The sequence below is a fragment of the Carassius carassius genome, chromosome 46 (assembly GCF_963082965.1).
Source record: "Carassius carassius chromosome 46, fCarCar2.1, whole genome shotgun sequence".
NCBI lineage: Eukaryota > Metazoa > Chordata > Actinopteri > Cypriniformes > Cyprinidae > Carassius > Carassius carassius.
This window is the reverse complement of record NC_081800.1, coordinates 11,205,690-11,224,893: the sequence shown is the minus strand read 5'-3', so window position 1 is coordinate 11,224,893 and position 19,204 is coordinate 11,205,690. Positions and strand designations below refer to the sequence as shown.

The 19,204-nt window shown below is 40.9% G+C and overlaps 1 protein-coding gene, 1 long non-coding RNA gene and 8 other non-coding genes across 10 annotated transcripts; all 10 read left to right on the top strand.

Moving 5' to 3' along the window:
- Positions 1 to 1,744: 1,744 nt before the first annotated feature.
- trnai-uau (transfer RNA isoleucine (anticodon UAU)) lies at positions 1,745 to 1,838 on the top strand. Its single transcript has 2 exons — positions 1,745 to 1,782; positions 1,803 to 1,838. It is a non-coding gene; the product is annotated as a tRNA-Ile (tRNA).
- Positions 1,839 to 2,672: 834 nt separating this feature from the next.
- Positions 2,673 to 2,766, top strand: trnai-uau (transfer RNA isoleucine (anticodon UAU)). The gene is made up of 2 exons: positions 2,673 to 2,710; positions 2,731 to 2,766. It is a non-coding gene; the product is annotated as a tRNA-Ile (tRNA).
- Positions 2,767 to 3,598: 832 nt separating this feature from the next.
- trnai-uau (transfer RNA isoleucine (anticodon UAU)) lies at positions 3,599 to 3,692 on the top strand. The gene is made up of 2 exons: positions 3,599 to 3,636; positions 3,657 to 3,692. It is a non-coding gene; the product is annotated as a tRNA-Ile (tRNA).
- An 834-nt stretch (positions 3,693 to 4,526) lies between these two features.
- Positions 4,527 to 4,620, top strand: trnai-uau (transfer RNA isoleucine (anticodon UAU)). Its single transcript has 2 exons — positions 4,527 to 4,564; positions 4,585 to 4,620. It is a non-coding gene; the product is annotated as a tRNA-Ile (tRNA).
- An 834-nt stretch (positions 4,621 to 5,454) lies between these two features.
- Positions 5,455 to 5,548, top strand: trnai-uau (transfer RNA isoleucine (anticodon UAU)). The gene is made up of 2 exons: positions 5,455 to 5,492; positions 5,513 to 5,548. It is a non-coding gene; the product is annotated as a tRNA-Ile (tRNA).
- An 832-nt stretch (positions 5,549 to 6,380) lies between these two features.
- Positions 6,381 to 6,474, top strand: trnai-uau (transfer RNA isoleucine (anticodon UAU)). The gene is made up of 2 exons: positions 6,381 to 6,418; positions 6,439 to 6,474. It is a non-coding gene; the product is annotated as a tRNA-Ile (tRNA).
- An 822-nt stretch (positions 6,475 to 7,296) lies between these two features.
- On the top strand, positions 7,297 to 7,390 carry trnai-uau (transfer RNA isoleucine (anticodon UAU)). The gene is made up of 2 exons: positions 7,297 to 7,334; positions 7,355 to 7,390. It is a non-coding gene; the product is annotated as a tRNA-Ile (tRNA).
- Positions 7,391 to 12,529: 5,139 nt separating this feature from the next.
- trnai-uau (transfer RNA isoleucine (anticodon UAU)) lies at positions 12,530 to 12,623 on the top strand. The gene is made up of 2 exons: positions 12,530 to 12,567; positions 12,588 to 12,623. It is a non-coding gene; the product is annotated as a tRNA-Ile (tRNA).
- Positions 12,624 to 13,296: 673 nt separating this feature from the next.
- Positions 13,297 to 14,506, top strand: LOC132129618 (uncharacterized). Its single transcript, XR_009428546.1, has 5 exons — positions 13,297 to 13,369; positions 13,443 to 13,529; positions 13,617 to 13,900; positions 13,980 to 14,015; positions 14,114 to 14,506. It is a non-coding gene; the product is annotated as an uncharacterized LOC132129618 (long non-coding RNA).
- A 278-nt stretch (positions 14,507 to 14,784) lies between these two features.
- Positions 14,785 to 15,867, top strand: LOC132129617 (putative nuclease HARBI1). Its single transcript, XM_059541257.1, has 3 exons — positions 14,785 to 14,850; positions 14,947 to 15,058; positions 15,153 to 15,867. Exons 2-3 carry the CDS (start codon positions 14,947 to 14,949, stop codon positions 15,521 to 15,523), a joined length of 483 nt encoding a protein of 160 aa, XP_059397240.1. The 5' UTR covers positions 14,785 to 14,850; the 3' UTR covers positions 15,524 to 15,867.
- Positions 15,868 to 19,204: the final 3,337 nt, after the last annotated feature.

Genomic DNA, 19,204 nt, shown 5'->3' with positions numbered 1-19,204 from the left:
ATATTAGAAAGCAAGAAGCATTTCAGTAGCTAATGAGAGTACAGGGGATAATAAAAAAGATCTGTTGGAAACCAGATTGCTTAGATCAGTTAGAAGAAAACTAATGGAACAACTTGAATGATAAGTCTAACTAAAGAACACGGTGTTGTTAATGTGGTTGTGGCGCAATCAGTCATTGCCTGGTACTTGTAAAACAGCAGAGCAGTGCTGAGGTTATGAGTTTGAGCCTCACCTGGAGCAAGGCTTTAGAAAGCAAATAGCTACATGGGATAATATAAACAGATTGCTGTAATGAGTTAGAACAGCGGTTCCCAATTCCAGTCCGCGAGCCCCCCATCTTTGTGTGTTTTGCATGTCTCTCTTTATTAACACAACTGTTTCAGATAAGCAGCTTGTTAGTAGTGTGCTTCGTGCATGAATTTCATGTGATCCATGTGTCATACAGTGTTATCGTTGCCGCGGTGTGTCAAGAGACAAGCATGAAGCATTTCAGTAGGCTCAAAGTTCATTGGATAATATAAAACATCTGTTGTATACAAGATTGCTGTAATCCAGTGGTCCTCATATTCAGCTGGCAAGATCAACTTTCCTGCAGTATTTAGCTCTAACCCTAATCAAACACATCTGAATTTGCTAATCAATGTCTTCAGGATCAATAGAAAATCACAGGTAGTTTTGTTTGATTAGGGTTGGAGCTAAACTCTGCAGGAAAGTGGATCTCCCGAGCCAGATTTGAGGATCACTGCTGTAATCAGAAAAAAATCATGGAACAACTTGAATGATAGATCTAACTAAAGACGATGGTGTTTGGAATTTTTTCAAAATTTAATAGCTCCAGTGGCGCAATCGGTTAGCGCGCAGTACTTATAAGACAGTACATAGCAGAGCAATGCCGAGGTTCACCTGGAACAAAATTTTAGAAAGCAAGAAGCATTTCAGTAGCTAATGAGAGTACAGGGGATAATAAAAAAGATCTGTTGGAAACCAGATTGCTTAGATCAGTTACAAGAAAACTAATGGAACAACTTGAATGATAAGTCTAACTAAAAAATACGGTGTTGTTAATGCGGTTGTGGTGCAATCAGTCAGTGCCTGGTTCTTGTAAAACAGCAGAGCAGTGCTGAGGTTATGAGTTTGAGCCTCACCTGGAGCAAGTCTTTAGAAAGCAAGTAGCTACATGGCATAATATAAACAGATTGCTGTAATCAGTTAGAACAGCGGTTCCCAATTCCAGTCCGCAAGCCCCCCATCTTTGTGTGTTTTGCATGTCTCTATTTATTAACCCAACTGTTTCAGATAATCAGCTTGTTAGTAGTGTGCTTCGTGCATGAACCTCACGCGATCCATGTGTCATACAGTGTTATCGTGGCCACGGTGTGTCAAGAGACAAGCATGAAGCATTTCAGTAGGCTCAAAGTTCATTGGATAATATAAAAGATCTGTTGTATACAAGATTGCTGTAATCCAGTGATCCTCAAATTCAGCTGGCGAGATCACCTTTCCTGCAGTGTTTAGCTCTAACCCTAATGAAACACATCTGAAATTGCTAATCAATGTCTTCAGGATCAATGAAAAATCACAGGTAGTTTTGTTTGATTAGGGTTGGAGCTAAACTCTGCAGGAAAGTGGATCTCCCGAGCCAGATTTGAGGATCACTGCTGTAATCAGAAAAAATTCATGGAACAACTTGAATAATAGATCTAACTAAAGACGATGGTGTTTGGAATTTTTTCAAGATTTAATAGCTCCAGTGGCGCAATCGGTTAGCGTGCGGTACTTATAAGACAGTACATAGCAGAGCAATGCCGAGGTAGTGAGTTCGAACCTCACCTGGAACAAAATTTTAGAAAGCAAGAAGCATTTCAGTAGCTAATGAGAGTACAGGGGATAATAAAAAAGATCTGTTGGAAACCAGATTGCTTAGATCAGTTAGAAGAAAACTAATGGAACAACTTGAATGATAAGTCTAACTAAAGAACACGGTGTTGTTAATGCGGTTGTGGCGCAATCAGTCAGTGCCTGGTACTTGTAAAACAGCAGAGCAGTGCTGAGGTTATGAGTTTGAGCCTCACCTGGAGCAAGCCTTTAGAAAGCAAGTAGCTACATGGCATAATATAAACAGATCGCTGTAATCAGTTAGAACAGCGGTTCCCAATTCCAGTCCGCAAGCCCCCCATCTTTGTGTGTTTTGCATGTCTCTATTTATTAACACAACTGTTTCAGATAATCAGCTTGTTAGTAGTGTGCTTCGTGCATGAACTTCACACGATCCATGTGTCATACAGTGTTATTGTGGCCGCGGTGTGTCAAGAGACAAGCATGAAGCATTTCAGTAAGCTCAAAGTTCATTGGATAATATAAAAGATCTGTTGTATACAAGATTGCTGTAATCCAGTGATCCTCAAATTCAGCTGGCGAGATCAACTTTCCTGCAGTATTTAGCTCTAACCCTAATCAAACACATCTGAATTTGCTAATCAATGTCTTCAGGATCAATGAAAAATCACAGGTAGTTTTGTTTGATTAGGGTTGGAGCTAAACTCTGCAGGAAAGTGGATCTCCCGCGCCATATTTGAGGATCACTGCTGTAATCAGAAAAAATTTCATGGAACAACTTGAATGATAGATCTAACTAAAGACGATGGTGTTTGGAAGTTTTTCAAGATCTAATAGCTCCAGTGGCGCAATCGGTTAGCGCGCGGTACTTATAAGACAGTACATAGCAGAGCAATGCCGAGGTTGTGAGTTCGAGCCTCACCTGGAACAAAATTTTAGAAAGCAAGAAGCATTTCAGTAGCTAATGAGAGTACAGGGGATAATAAAAAAGATCTGTTGGAAACCAGATTGCTTAGATCAGTTAGAAGAAAACTAATGGAACAACTTGAATGATAAGTCTAACTAAAGAACATGTTGTTAATGCGGTTGTGGCGCAATCAGTCATTGCCTGGTACTTGTAAAACAGCAGAGCAGTGCTGAGGTTATGAGTTTGAGCCCTCACCTGGAGCAAGGCTTTAGAAAGCAAATAGCTACATGGGATAATATAAACAGATTGCTGTAATCAGTTAGAACAGCGGTTCCCCATTCCAGTCCCCGAGCCCCCCATCTTTGTGTGTTTTGCATGTCTCTCTTTATTAACACAACTGTTTCAGATAATCAGCTTGTTAGTAGTGTGCTTCGTGCATGAATTTCATATGATCCATGTGTCATACAGTGTTATCGTTGCCGCAGTGTGTCAAGTGACAAGCATGAAGCATTTCAGTAGGCTCAAAGTTCATTGGATAATATAAAACATCTGTTGTATACAAGATTGCTGTAATCCAGTGATCCTCAAATTCAGCTGGCAAGACCAACTTTCCTGCAGTGTTTAGCTCTAACCCTAATCAAACACATCTGAATTTGCTAATCAATGTCTTCAGGATCAATAGAAAATCACAGGTAGTTTTGTTTGATTAGGGTTGGAGCTAAACTCTGCAGGAAAGTGGATCTCCCGAGCCAGATTTGAGGATCACTGCTGTAATCAGAAAAAAATTCATGGAACAACTTGAATGATAGATCTAACTAAAGACGATGGTGTTTGGAATTTTTTCAAGATTTAATAGCTCCAGTGGCGCTATCGGTTAGCGCGCGGTACTTATAAGACAGTACATAGCAGAGCAATGCCGAGGTTGTGAGTTCGAGCCTCACCTGGAACAAAATTTTAGAAAGCAAGAAGCATTTCAGTAGCTAATGAGAGTACAGGGGATAATAAAAAAAGATCTGTTGGAAACCAGATTGCTTAGATCAGTTAGAAGAAAACTAATGGAACAACTTGAATGATAAGTCTAACTAAAGAACACGGTGTTGTTAACGCGGTTGTGGCGCAATCAGTCAGTGCCTGGTACTTGTAAAACAGCAGAGCAGTGCTGAGGTTATGAGTTTGAGCCTCACCTGGAGCAAGCCTTTAGAAAGCAAGTAGCTATATGGGATAATATAAACAGATTGCTGTAATCAGTTAGAACAGCGGTTCCCAATTCCAGTCCGCGAGCCCCCCATCTTTGTGTGTTTTGCATGTCTCTATTTATTAACACAACTGTTTCAGATAATCAGCTTGTTAGTAGTGTGCTTCGTGCATGAACTTCACGCGATCCATGTGTCATACAGTGTTATCGTGGCCGCGGTGTGTCAAGAGACAAGCATGAAGCATTTCAGTAAGCTCAAAGTTCATTGGATAATATAAAAGATCTGTTGTATACAAGATTGCTGTAATCCAGTGATCCTCAAATTCAGCTGGCAAGATCAACTTTCCTGCAGTGTTTAGCTCTAACCCTAATCAAACACATCTGAATTTGCTAATCAATGTCTTCAGGATCAATGAAAAATCACAGGTAGTTTTGTTTGATTAGGGTTGGAGCTAAACTCTGCAGGAAAGTGGATCTCCTGAGCCAGATTTGAGGATCACTGCTGTAATCAGAAAAAATTCATGGAACAACTTGAATGATAGATCTAACTAAAGACGATGGTGTTTGGAATTTTTTCAAGATTTAATAGCTCCAGTTGCGCAATCGGTTAGCGCGCGGTACTTATAAGACAGTACATAGCAGAGCAATGCCGAGGTTGTGAGTTCGAGCCTCACCTGGAACAAAATTTTAGAAAGCAAGAAGCATTTCAGTAGCTAATGAGAGTACAGGGGATAATAAAAAAAGATCTGTTGGAAACCAGATTGCTTAGATCAGTTAGAAGAAAACTAATGGAACAACTTGAATGATAAGTCTAACTAAAGAACACGGTGTTGTTAATGCGGTTGTGGCGCAATCAGTCAGTGCCTGGTACTTGTAAAACAGCAGAGCAGTGCTGAGGTTATGAGTTTGAGCCTCACCTGGAGCAAGCCTTTAGAAAGCAAGTAGCTATATGGGATAATATAAACAGATTGCTGTAATCAGTTAGAACAGCGGTTCCCAATTCCAGTCCGCGAGCCCCCCATCTTTGTGTGTTTTGCATGTCTCTATTTATTAACACAACTGTTTCAGATAATCAGCTTGTTAGTAGTGTGCTTCGTGCATGAATTTCATGTGATCCATGTGTCATACAGTGTTATCGTTGCCGCGGTGTGTCAAGAGACAAGCATGAAGCATTTCAGTAGGCTCAAAGTTCATTGGATAATATAAAACATCTGTTGTATACAAGATTGCTGTAATCCAGTGATGCTCAAATTCAGCTGGCAAGATCAACTTTCCTGCAGTGTTTAGCTCTAACCCTAATCAAACACATCTGAGTTTGCTAATCAATGTCTTCAGGATCAATAGAAAATCACAGGTAGTTTTGTTTGATTAGGGTTGGAGCTAAACTCTGCAGGAAAGTGGATCTCCCGAGCCAGATTTGAGGATCACTGCTGTAATCAGAAAAAATTCATGGAACAACTTGAATGATAGATCTAACTAAAGACGATGGTGTTTGGAATTTTTTCAAGATTTAATAGCTCCAGTGGCGCAATCGGTTAGCGCGTGGTACTTATAAGACAGTACATAGCAGAGCAATGCCGAGGTTGTGAGTTCGAGCCTCACCTGGAACAAAATTTTAGAAAGCAAGAAGCATTTCAGTAGCTAATGAGAGTACAGGGGATAATAAAAAAGATCTGTTGGAAACCAGATTGCTTAGATCAGTTAGAAGAAAACTAATGGAACAACGTGAATGATAAGTCTAACTAAAGAACATGTTGTTAATGCGGTTGTGGCGCAATCAGTCATTGCCTGGTACTTGTAAAACAGCAGAGCAGTGCTGAGGTTATGAGTTTGAGCCCTCGCCTGGAGCAAGGCTTTAGAAAGCAAATAGCTACATGGGATAATATAAACAGATTGCTGTAATCAGTTAGAACAGCGGTTCCCAATTCCAGTCCCCGAGCCCCCCATCTTTGTGTGTTTTGCATGTCTCTCTTTATTAACACAACTGTTTCAGATAATCAGCTTGTTAGTAGTGTGCTTCGTGCATGAATTTCATATGATCCATGTGTCATACAGTGTTATCGTTGCCGCAGTGTGTCAAGTGACAAGCATGAAGCATTTCAGTAGGCTCAAAGTTCATTGGATAATATAAAACATCTGTTGTATACAAGATTGCTGTAATCCAGTGATCCTCAAATTCAGCTGGCAAGACCAACTTTCCTGCAGTGTTTAGCTCTAACCCTAATCAAACACATCTGAATTTGCTAATCAATGTCTTCAGGATCAATAGAAAATCACAGGTAGTTTTGTTTGATTAGGGTTGGAGCTAAACTCTGCAGGAAAGTGGATCTCCCGAGCCAGATTTGAGGATCACTGCTGTAATCAGAAAAAAATTCATGGAACAACTTGAATGATAGATCTAACTAAAGACGATGGTGTTTGGAATTTTTTAAAGATCTAATAGCTCCAGTGGCGCAATCGGTTAGCGCGCGGTACTTATAAGACAGTACATAGCAGAGCAATGCCGAGGTTGTGAGTTCGAGCCTCACCTGGAACAAAATTTTAGAAAGCAAGAAGCATTTCAGTAGCTAATGAGAGTACAGGGGATAATAAAAAAGATCTGTTGGAAACCAGATTGCTTAGATCAGTTAGAAGAAAACTAATGGAACAACTTGAATGATAAGTCTAACTAAAGAACACGGTGTTGTTAATGCGGTTGTGGCGCAATCAGTCAGTGCCTGGTTCTTGTAAAACAGCAGAGCAGTGCTGAGGTTATGAGTTTGACGCAAGCCTTTAGAAAGCAAGTAGCTACATGGCATAATATAAACAGATTGCTGTAATCAGTTAGAACAGCGGTTCCCAATTCCAGTCCGCAAGCCCCCCATCTTTGTGTGTTTTGCATGTCTCAATTTATTAACACAACTGTTTCAGATAATCAGCTTGTTAGTAGTGTGCTTCGTGCATGAATTTCATGTGATCCATGTGTCATACAGTGTTATCGTTGCCGCGGTGTGTCAAGAGACAAGCATGAAGCATTTCAGTAGGCTCAAAGTTCATTGGATAATATAAAACATCTGTTGTATACAAGATTGCTGTAATCCAGTGATCCTCAAATTCAGCTGGCAAGATCAACTTTCCTGCAGTGTTTAGCTCTAACCCTAATCAAACACATCTGAATTTGCTAATCAATGTCTTCAGGATCAATAGAAAATCACAGGTAGTTTTGTTTGATTAGGGTTGGAGCTAAACTCTGCAGGAAAGTGGATCTCCCGAGCCAGATTTGAGGATCACTGCTGTAATCAGAAAAAATTCATGGAACAACTTTAATGATAGATCTAACTAAAGACGATGGTGTTTGGAATTTTTTCAAGATTTATTAGCTCCAGTGGCGCAATCGGTTAGTGCGCGGTACTTATAAGACAGTACATAGCAGAGCAATGCCGAGGTTGTGAGTTCGAGCCTCACCTGGAACAAAATTTTAGAAAGCAAGAAGCATTTCAGTAGCTAATGAGAGTACAGGGGATAATAAAAAAGATCTGTTGGAAACCAGATTGCTTAGATCAGTTAGAAGAAAAAACTAATGGAACAACTTGAATGATAAGTCTAACTAAAGAACATGGTGTTGTTAATGCGGTTGTGGCGCAATCAGTCAGTGCTTGGTACTTGCAGAACAGTGCTGAGGTTATGAGTTTGAGCCTCACCTGGAGCAAGGCTTTAGAAAGCAAGTAGCTACATGGGATAATACAAACCGATTGCTGTAATCAGTTAGAACAGCGGTTCCCAATTCCAGTCCGCGAGCCCCCCATCTTTGTGTGTTTTGCATGTCTCTATTTATTAACACAACTGTTTCAGATAATCAGCTTGTTAGTAGTGTGCTTCGTGCATGAACCTCACGCGATCCATGTGTCATACAGTGTTATCGTGGCCACGGTGTGTCAAGAGACAAGCATGAAGCATTTCAGTAGGCTCAAAGTTCATTGGATAATATAAAAGATCTGTTGTATACAAGATTGCTGTAATCCAGTGATCCTCAAATTCAGCTGGCAAGATCAACTTTCCTGCAGTGTTTAGCTCTAACCCTAATCAAACACATCTGAATTTGCTAATCAATGTCTTCAGGATCAATAGAATATCACAGGTAGTTTTGTTTGATTAGGGTTGGAGCTAAACTCTGCAGGAAAGTGGATCTCCCGAGCCAGATTTGAGGATCACTGCTGTAATCAGAAAAAAATTCATGGAACAACTTGAATGATAGATCTAACTAAAGACGATGGTGTTTGGAATTTTTTCAAGATTTAATAGCTCCAGTGGCGCAATTGGTTAGGGCGCAATTGGTTAACGCGTGGTACTTATAAGACAGTACATAGCAGAGCAATGCCGAGGTTGTGAGTTCGAGCCTCACCTTGAACAAAATTTTAGAAAGCAAGAAGCATTTCAGTAGCTATTGAGAGTACAGGGGATAATAAAAAAGATCTGTTGGAAACCAGATTGCTTAGATCAGCTAGAAGAAAACTAATGGAACAACTTGAATGATAAGTCTAACTAAAGAACACGGTGTTGTTAATGCGGTTGTGGCGCAATCAGTCAGTGCCTGGTACTTGTAAAACAGCAGAACAGTGCTGAGGTTATGAGTTTGAGCCTCACCTGGAGCAAGGCTTTAGAAAGCAAGTAGCTACATGGGATAATATAAACAGATTGCTGTAATCAGTTAGAACAGCGGTTCCCAATTCCAGTCCGCGAGCCCCCCATCTTTGTGTGTTTTGCATGTCTCTATTTATTAACACAACTGTTTCAGATAATCAGCTTGTTAGTAGTGTGCTTCGTGCATGAATTTCATGTGATCCATGTGTCATACAGTGTTATCGTTGCTGCGGTGTGTCAAGAGACAAGCATGAAGCATTTCAGTAGGCTCAAAGTTCATTGGATAATATAAAACATCTGTTGTATACAAGATTGCTGTAATCCAGTGATCCTCAAATTCAGCTGGCGAGATCAACTTTCCTGCAGTGTTTAGCTTTAACCATAATCAAACACATCTGAATTTGCTAATCAATGTCTTCAGGATCAATAGAAAATCACAGGTAGTTTTGTTTGATTAGGGTTGGAGCTAAACTCTGCAGGAAAGTGGATCTCCCGAGCCAGATTTGAGGATCAATGGATAATATAAAAGATCTGTTGTATACAAGATTGCTGTAATCCAGTGATCCTCAAATTCAGCTGGCGAGATCAACTTTCCTGCAGTGTTTAGCTCTAACCCTAATCAAAGACATCTGAATTTGCTAATCAATGTCTTCAGGATCAATAGAAAATCACAGGTAGTTTTGTTTGAATAGGGTTGGAGCTAAACTCTGCAGGAAAGTGGATCTCCCGAGCCAGATTTGAGGATCACTGCTGTAATCAGAAAAAATTCATGGAACAACTTGAATGATAGATCTAACTAAAGACGATGGTGTTTGGAATTTTTTCAAGATTTAATAGCTCCAGTGGCGCAATCGGTTAGCGCGCGGTACTTATAAGACAGTACGTAGCAGAGCAATGCCACTACACACAATTCTCTGCTTTAGGCACAATATTCATGCGGAAAATTTATTGTTTTTACAAGGAACACACTGCCATTCAGATATGCACACTGACTCATCACATGGGCAAACACCCGTCACACAGTTTTACAATTAGCAATCAGAGCTTTAGCATAAAAGGGCAACAGGTGAGCTCTTCAATGGAACAATGGATGCCAACATTGGAAACAGAGGCAGAGCCAGAGAAGTGAGAGTAGGAGGAGGAGGAGGAGGAGTAGGAGGAGGAGGAGGAGGAGGAGGAGGAGTAGGAGGAGGAGGAGGAGGAGGAGGAGGAGGAGGAGGAGGACGGGGATGAGGACGGGGACGGGGACGAATACGAGGACGAGGAAGGCCAAGGAACATAATCTCTGATGAGATCCAAGACACTTTAGTTGATCATGTGGTCAACCATGGTCTAACAATAAGGGAGGCTGGGCAAAGAGTACAGCCAAATTTGAGCAGGTACACTGTGGCATCCATCATCCGGACTTTCCGAAATGAGAATAGGTAAGAAATCTACTCTCACTAGAAAATTGCAGTACTACATATAAATACAGTATTCAATGAGTACAGTAGTACAGTATTGCCTGTGGACTGTTCTGTAGGACTGTAAAAATGCTGTAAAGTATGCTTCATGTATATAGGAAATGTATACCTACTTTGTATTTACACTATTTTACTATGTTTTTGTTTGGCAGAACTGAAAGATTACCAACACAAGGCGGTCGGGAACGTGTTCTGTCTCCTGAACAGGAAACTCAAATCATTAACATGGTCCTAGAAAACAATGCCATAACATTACGGCAAATACAAAGAAAGATAATAGAAAACAATGACATATTTCAAAATATTGATAGGGTAAGCTTATCAACACTGGACCGTGTCTTGCGCAGAAATCATCTCAGGATGAAGCAGGTCTACAGGGTGCCATTTGAACGCAATTCAGAAAGAGTCAAAGAATTGCGACATAACTATGTGCAAGTGAGTCCCACAATTGATGCATACTCTCAACACTGTATACATTGCTGTAAATTATACATATTTCAATATTGTAATCATAATGATTGAGCTTCACAATAGTGACCACTCCATGTCTATTTCTGATATTGTCATGTGTGTTTCAGAGAGTCCTTGAGCTAGAGGTGGCTGCAGTGGAGCACCAGTTCATCTTCATTGATGAGGTTGGGTTCAACCTCACAAAAAGACGATAGAGGGGATGGAATATAATCGGCCAGCGTGCCATTGTTGAAGTCCCTGGCCAGCGCGGAGGGAACATCACAATGTGTGCAGCGATTACCCATCACGGCGTCATCCATCACCATGCTACCCTTGGCCCCTACAACACCGCCCATCTGATCACATTCCTGGACACCCTACACAACACACTCATTCCACCAGATCAGGTAGATGGCCCAGAGCAGCTCAGGTACGTTGTCATTTGGGACAACGTAAGTTTCCACAGGGCTGCTCTGGTTCGTAACTGGTTCACTGCCCACCCACGCATTTTAGTTGTTTATCTCCCTCCATATTCTCCATTCCTCAATCCTATTGAGGAATTTTTTTCTGCCTGGAGATGGAAAGTGTATGACCGAAATCCTCAAACGCGTATACCTCTTCTCCAAGCTATGGAGGACGCATGTGAAGATATAGCAGCTGATGCTTTTCATGGCTGGAATCGCCATGCTTGGCCAGGGAAAACATTGCTTGTGATGTGGATGAGGTGCTGTGGCCAGACCGCAACAGAAGAGAGGATGCAGCATAGTGTTTTTTTTTTTACAGTATTACTGTAACTGAATACAGTAAATTGTTCTGTTGTTTTGTATGTAGACCACTGTATGTCCTACTTTGTGTTGGTTGGGATGTACACTGTGTACATTGTTTTTGTGGGAAAAATTAAATATATTCGTTACCGTGTATTTGTGTGTTCTGTAAAAACAATATTCTCAAATATTTTACAACACACTTATGTATGTACTGTCTGTAGTAAGTGTAACACTGATTATGATGAATGGAGAATAAGTGTTTTCCATTCATCATAGTGTTTTACACTGAGCACATCAGTGTTCAAATGGTTCTTATAAATGTCTATTCATATGATGGTTTGTGTGTGTCATTTGAAAACAAAATACCATTTTGAGAAGAAATAACATTGTTTTGAATGTAAAGTTTCTTTTTGCAGGAGCATTGAGGGGTTTTGCCCATTGTGTGTGTTTTTGGATTTGTGTGTAGAGTTTTGAGAATATGAGGCATGCTTTCAGAAAATGTGTGTAAACAATCGAGAAAAACTGTAAAAAAGATCTGTTGGAAACCAGATTGCTTAGATCAGTTAGAAGAAAACTAATGGAACAACTTGAATGATAAGTCTAACTAAAGAACACGGTGTTGTTAATGCGGTTGTGGCGCAATCAGTCAGTGCCTGGTACTTGTAAAATAGCAGAACAGTGCTGAGGTTATGAGTTTGAGCCTCACCTGGAGCAAGGCTTTAGAAAGCAAATAGCTACATGGGATAATATAAACAGATTGCTGTAATCAGTTAGAACAGCGGTTCCCAATTCCAGTCCGCGAGCCCCCCATCTTTGTGTGTTTTGCATGTCTCTATTTATTAACACAACTGTTTCAGATAATCAGCTTGTTAGTAGTGAGCTTCGTGCGATCCATGTGTCATACAGTGTTATCGTGGCCGCGGTGTGTCAAGAGACAAGCATGAAGCATTTCAGTAGGCTCAAAGTTCATTGGATAATATAAAAGATCTGTTGTATACAAGATTGCTGTAATCCAGTGATCCTCAAATTCAGCTGGCGAGATCAACTTTCCTGCTGTGTTTAGCCATAACCCTAATCAAAGACATCTGAATTGCTAATCAATGTCTTCAGGATCAATAGAAAATCACAGGTAGTTTTGTTTGATTAGGGTTGGAGCTAAACTCTGCAGGAAAGTGGATCTCCCGAGCCAGATTTGAGGATCACTGCTGTAATAAGAAAAAATTCATGGAACAACTTGAATGATAGATCTAACTAAAGACGATGGTGTTTGGAATTTTTTCAAGATTTAATAGCTCCAGTGGCGCAATCGGTTAGTGCGCAGTACTTATAAGACAGTACGTAGCAGAGCAATGCCGAGGTTGTGAGTTCGAGCCTCACCTGGAGCAAAGTTTTAGAAAGCAAGAAGCATTTCAGTAGCTACAGAGTGCATGGGATAATAAAAACTATCTGTTGGAAACCAGAGGCCTGTTGCACAAAAGTAGAATTAAGACATCCGGGATAAATGACTCAGCTGAGCTCAATGAAGCCAAAACATGTGCGTCCAGGCTTAATTGGTTGCACAAAGACCAAGCCAGGATGAGCAGACACGGATTCATTAAGCCAGGTGAAACCAATCCTGGATAGGTGCGCGCTCACGGCTCACTCAAATAGACCCCACCACAGATCACAGATTAACTGATTTACCATGGCAACTAGAGCCGCTTCCCCGTCGGAAGCACAAATCCTCATGGAGGCATACGAGGAGGTGAAAGATATAATTAAGAAGAAAGGCAACACCGCCACAGTGATAAAGCAAAGAGAAAAAGCGTGGCAAAGTATTGCAGACTGCCTGAATGCGTAAGTAGTGCACAATTACACACTCACCGCTCCGCTGAAACATCACAATTACAATTCAAATATTTAATTCACATCTCCAAAAACGCAGTTGTACTGTAATTATGAAAGTTAACTTATTTCAAGAGAATTTTTCTTATTATATTGACAGATTTTTTTTATTTTTTTGGGATACAACCACATTCATATTGAATCAATTTGGACTGTCTGACTTTGGTTTACCTATTGCCTTGCAGTGTCTGGCAGCACTGTGTTCCTGTTAGAGCCACCAGCACAAGCACCAGACGATGCTGATCCAGTGAGTACTCCATCAAAGGCATACTGTAGGCCTGGCATGTCTTGTCTACTAGCTTCAATATTAAATGTGATAGGGTGAAAGCCCCAGTGCAGCAGCAACAGCACATGATGGAGACGATGATGAGGAGGAGACCATCTCTCTGGATTCCAGAAGGCATGAGGTATCATGTTAAGACTGTGAAAGTACTATTTACTCTACAATGGTGAGGAGTCCTCATCAAAATCAAAAAATCTAATTTCTTTTACAGGACCCAGATGCTATACAGTGGGAAAACCAGCCTGGCAACATAGTGCGTATTAATAAAAGGACACCACATCCTGCCAAATTCCAGCTGCGCTAATTGTATTGTGTTCACAGAGCTCACAAGCTATCAGAAAGAAGTATGGCAACCACCTCCGGCGCCAAATAGAACTGGCAGACATAGACATTCAGTACAAGAAGAAAAAGATGGAAAATCTTGCACTGGAGTCCGAAATAAAAAACAGGACAATTAGGAAACTGGACCTTGAAATAAAAAAACTTGAGAGGGAGGTGAGATATGCCTTCAATGTACACTGTATGCTAACTGTAACACAAATGTATTAATCATTATTTTTCTTTCCTCCCCCAGCTCCAAGAAGATGACACAGCTCAAAATAAAAATTAGGTAAATTCTCGTAAAGTCAAGTGAGCCATGACATATGAGCTCTTATTGTGAGCACACAGGACGGTGGCATCTTTCTAAGGTTTTTTTTATTTTCCCAGCAATCAGTACAACCAAGTCATCGTTATAAGGCACCGGCCTCTTTTGCCCACCCCCAAGCACCAGGTGTGGCCACTAGCCTATATGAAGGCCCAAAATTGTGTGTTCCTTTCTGCTCTGACAATGGCATGCCCATTCTTGCGAGATGTGGTGGATGAAGAAGCACTTGTGCTGAGGAGAGCCTTCAGGCGAGAAAGGGTCTTCAGGGACCGGTTGGACCCACTGGCCTTCCCTGATGACCATCTATATGAAAGATACAGGTTTTCTGCAGATGGCATCAGGTATCTATGCAGACTACTGGGTCCCAGGATTAAGCACCGCACTGCACGGAGCCATGCACTGAGTGTGGAGCAAATGGTTTGTGTGGCCTTGCGCTTTTTTGCTAGTGGAGCCTTCCTGTACTGTGGGGGATGCAGAACAGCTGAACAAGGCCACAATTTGCCGCACAATAAGGAGTGTGTGTCTGGCTATCAAAGCATTAGCAGATTTCTTCATCTCCTTCCCTGGCCACAGAAGACTCTGTGACATCAAAGAGGAGTTCTATAGGATTGCAGGTAAGAGGATCTACAAATTACAGGACAACTGTTAACACATAGTAGGATACTCATTACTTTGTGTGACAGGTTTCCCCAATGTCATTGGTGCGGTGGACTGCACACACATAAGGATAAAAGCCCCCTCAGGTGCCCATGGGGCCGATTTTGTGAATAGGAAATCCTTTCACAGCATTAATGTTCAGGTGAACATAACTTTTTGATATTGTCCATTGACGAACACTCTGCATTGCCAGTGATGTGCATTGATTGGTGTAATATTCCTCATCTTATGATTTCAGATGGTCTGCAATGCTGACTGTGTGATCAGCAATGTTGTGGCAAAATGGCCTGGCTCAGTCCATGACTCCAGAATCTTTCGGGCCTCTGAAATCTATCAGTGCCTATCACAAGGTAAGCCACACAACCCCTATTTATAACCATCATGGCTGTGTCAAGAATATCACTGTGTTTATGAGGTAGTAATGATGAGATTTTGTGTTGACAGGTGAATTCTCTGGTGTGTTGCTGGGAGACAGGGGGTATGGCTGCCAGCCTTTTCTCCTGACACCTTTCACAGACCCCCAGGAAGCACAGCAGGCCTACAACCATGCCCATGCCAGGACCAGGGCCAGAGTTGAAATGACCTTTGGCCTCCTGAAAGCACGCTTTCACTGCCTTCACAAATTAAGGGTCAGCCCTGTTAGGGCATGTGATATTACTGTGGCTTGTGCTGTCCTCCACAATGTGGCCTGCCTGAGGAAGGAGAGGGCCCCCAGAGTGCCACCAGCCATGGACTGGGACAATCCGGCAATCTTCCCTGATGACGACAGTGGTCGGCTGCTGAGGGACCAATATGTGTTGAATTATTTTAGTTAGTATGTGTGCTTTCAATTTTGGTTAAATATGTCCTGCGGTGGCAGAGGAATTTGGGTTTTTTTGGGTTCGTTTTGTTACGAATTTGGCCTCTTATGATGTTTGTGCGGTATACTGTGTGTAATACAAGGCTGCAGGGAGGCTACTGCATCCATTCATTTGTCTGTTCAGTTGATGTGTATGGATTTGTCCTGCATTTATTTTAGTGTGCAGACATGCAGGGTGTGTTATATACAGACCTTTGAATGTGTATGTATCATTTTGTATAATATGCTTTGATTCTGTGCTTTCCATCTTGTAGAGTCACTGTGACTTCAGTTTCGAAAGGAGCTGATGGTTTACCTGCTTTGTTTTACTAGGGCCACACTGAGGAAAAAGGATAGTCATAAATTTATGAGGCTGGTTCTTTCTGCAGAAAAGCTACATATTCTTTTTACAGTTTTGATACTTATGACAATGAGATACTTAATATTCTGGCACATCAGCATGTCTTTGTTTATGAAACCATACTGAAGTACAATTTCACGAAATGCCCCACATCTGTCATTTTAACAACTGTCCTCCTTTAAAACAACTGGTTACAATATTATGACTTGTCTTTTTTTTCCCTCTGTGGCCCTAATATTCTATCATTTTATATATAGCCTTATAGTCTATGGGAAACTGTAAATTATCTAATGAGAGCAACATCATCTAAAAATCATTATTTATCCAAAATGATTGAAATTAATGATCACAAACGTTTAAATAATGACAGTGGGTCTAGTTATATGTGATAACAATGTATAGTGAGCAGTGAAATAACTATTGGTTTCCATTTGTGGTGACTGCTGACTGACATTAAGGATGAGATTAAATAGATCCTGGAATTTAGCCTGGTCTGGAGCAGGCTAGCTCCACAGAATAAATCTCCATGGTAATTTATACCATAACATATCCTCCTGCCCCCTATCCAGCTTTAGTGCAACCGGATTACGGATCAATTGAGCCAGGATCACCAAGATATCCTGACTTAATCCCTTATCCTAGTTTTGTGCAACAGGCCCCAGGGCCCGTTTTCATAAAGAATCTTAATGCAAAAACAATGGATGACATTGAGTTAATAAGACGCTATAGATTAGATCTTGCAGGGATCATGTTTGTGACTGGTCTTATTAGAGATGTGCTAACATCTCAGACACAGCGCAGAAATGCCATAGCGCCAGAAAATAAAGTAATCACTACATTACAATATTTGGTAACTGGGAAATGCAACAATGCAATAGTGATGATTTGGGTCTGTCACAACCTTCTGTAAGCAGAGTGATCATACAAACAATTACAGCACTTTCAGAACATCTTATTGTGTCGCAGTTCATTTCGTTTCCACTGGACATTCCCACCTTGCAGGCACAAAAAACTGCATTTATGAATATAGCAGGCTTATAGGTGCGCACAAGCAGGGGGAATGAACCGTTAATAGTTTGTGCTATACGCTCCCATGTCTGCTTCTTGTCCCTTGCTGTGACACCCGGCCCAAATTTTCTTTTAAGAATGGCCTTGTGTTCATCCACTAACTGGGCTAAAAGTAAACACTGTTCCTCTGTCCAGTTTGGTTTTCTCGCCCTTCTTTTGATACCATGCTTGATACATTAAAACCAACATTCAAACTGCCACTTAAATAGGACAGCAATAACTGTAATTGGAAAGAGTGGAACAATTTTTATCATTCTAAGCCAATCAAATACCTTATAGGACATTAAAAGCATGGTAAATAAAAAAAGGATTTATATACACACATATAGTGTGTGTGTGTGTGTGTGTGTGTGTGTGTGTGTGTGTGTGTGTGTGTGTGTGTGAGAGAGAACGGTCAAATAGGAAAAATTAAGCATGTAAATTCAAAGTGAGAATTAGAATAGACCCTATAGACGGTTTCATCGGGCGCACGTGCCTGGGCCTAAGTTAACTTCCGGTCTGTGTTGTGTATATTGGTCTGGCTGCAGTGCCTTTTACAAACACAGTTAAAGTCAAGGTGATGAGTAGACTGAAGTTGGGGTCAGGTGGTTGTGCTGCGGGATGTGTTTCCCATACATTTATTTATTTTTGGAGACTCGCCACAATTTTAAAACTGATCGATTTTCAAAAAGGCTTCGTTGAATAAACATGAGTAACATTTCGTACTGCATGTTTAATAATAATAATTCCTTACATTTATATGTTTAAATATCAAAACGAGGCACAGGTGTTTTTATATCGCTGTATTTCTGAAGGAAGACTTGCATGTGCCTGATAAAGCAGCATGTGAGCGTACCAGCTCTGCTTTGTTTACAGCTGTTACTGGGGAAACCTCTATTTCTCGCGCTTTATGTCTATGCTTTAAAACATCTCCTGCTGGCATAGAATTAATTTGCATTTTCATTAAGTCCGCCTGATTCACGCGGCAAACATATTTTGTTTGTTATCAAAAAATATCTACTCTAGAGGGACTTGGCTGTTGTTATTGATTCTATTTGGAAGTCTACCGGAGGTTAAGTTAGGTCCACAAAAGCGCGCATGTGCAGTAACGTTTGTTTATGTTGTTGTCGTTGAAACCGTCTATACTTAAAATCACTTTTTTTTTCCTTCTTTGACAACCAACCAATCACAGTCTTCAAAAGATTGTGTCATACAAAGCAACGGAGTCAACCCCGCCTCCTCACTAAGATGAAAGTTTTTGTCTTTTCCTTATTCAGAGTTGCTCTCAGATCTCGAATCGCTCTTAAGCTAAGACTCCTACGTAAAAGTTTTTAAGCTAAATTAAGAGTTTTCTGAGAGGATTCTTAGAATCTTTATATAATACGGGCCCAGATTGCTTAGATCAGTTAGAAGAAAACTAATGGAACAATTTGAATGATAAGTCTAACTAAAGAACATGGTGTTTGTTAATGCGGTTGCTTCAGTGGCGCAATTGGTCAGTGCCTGGTACTTGTAAGGAAGCAGAGTAGTGCTGAGGTTATGAGTTTGAGCCTCACCTGGAGCAATGCTTTAAAAAACAAGAAGCATTTCAGTAGCTACAGAGTGCATGGGATAATATAAACAGATTGCTGTAATCAGTTAGAACAGCGGTTCCCAATTCCAGTCCTCGAGCCCCAAGTTGAATGATAAGTCTAAAGGGCATGGTGTTTGGAATTTGAACAACTGTTTCAGATAATCAGCTTGTTAGTAGTGAGCTTTGTGCATGAACTGTTCTGATTGACATGGACCCTACACAGTGTTCATTGCTCCCCACTCCCTGAGCAGGGGAAATCTGTTGAAGTTTACTTCACTTTGGAACATTTATTCACAGAGTTGCACTGCGCTATGTTCTCACACATGGACAAGTGTGACATCATATACCTCTGTAAATAAATACAAATTAAAATAACTTCTCACACACCACTGCACTTTGAATGGAACATATAAGTTCGCTTCGAACTGGAATCATGGTGGGATATCCTCAGTGTTGTGCATGAACGCGTTCAATGAACGACGTTCACTGAACGCATTCACTGAATGCGTTCATATTTTCACCGAACGCTGAACTGAACGAATCACTTTTCATACAATGAACGTGAACGAGAGCGGCGCTCACTCTGGCAGGAATGAACAGCACGCGCAGTTCACGTTCACGCTCATTTGAAAAGTCAGGTTTTACCAGGGCTTAATTTGAGCCGGAACATGTTCCGT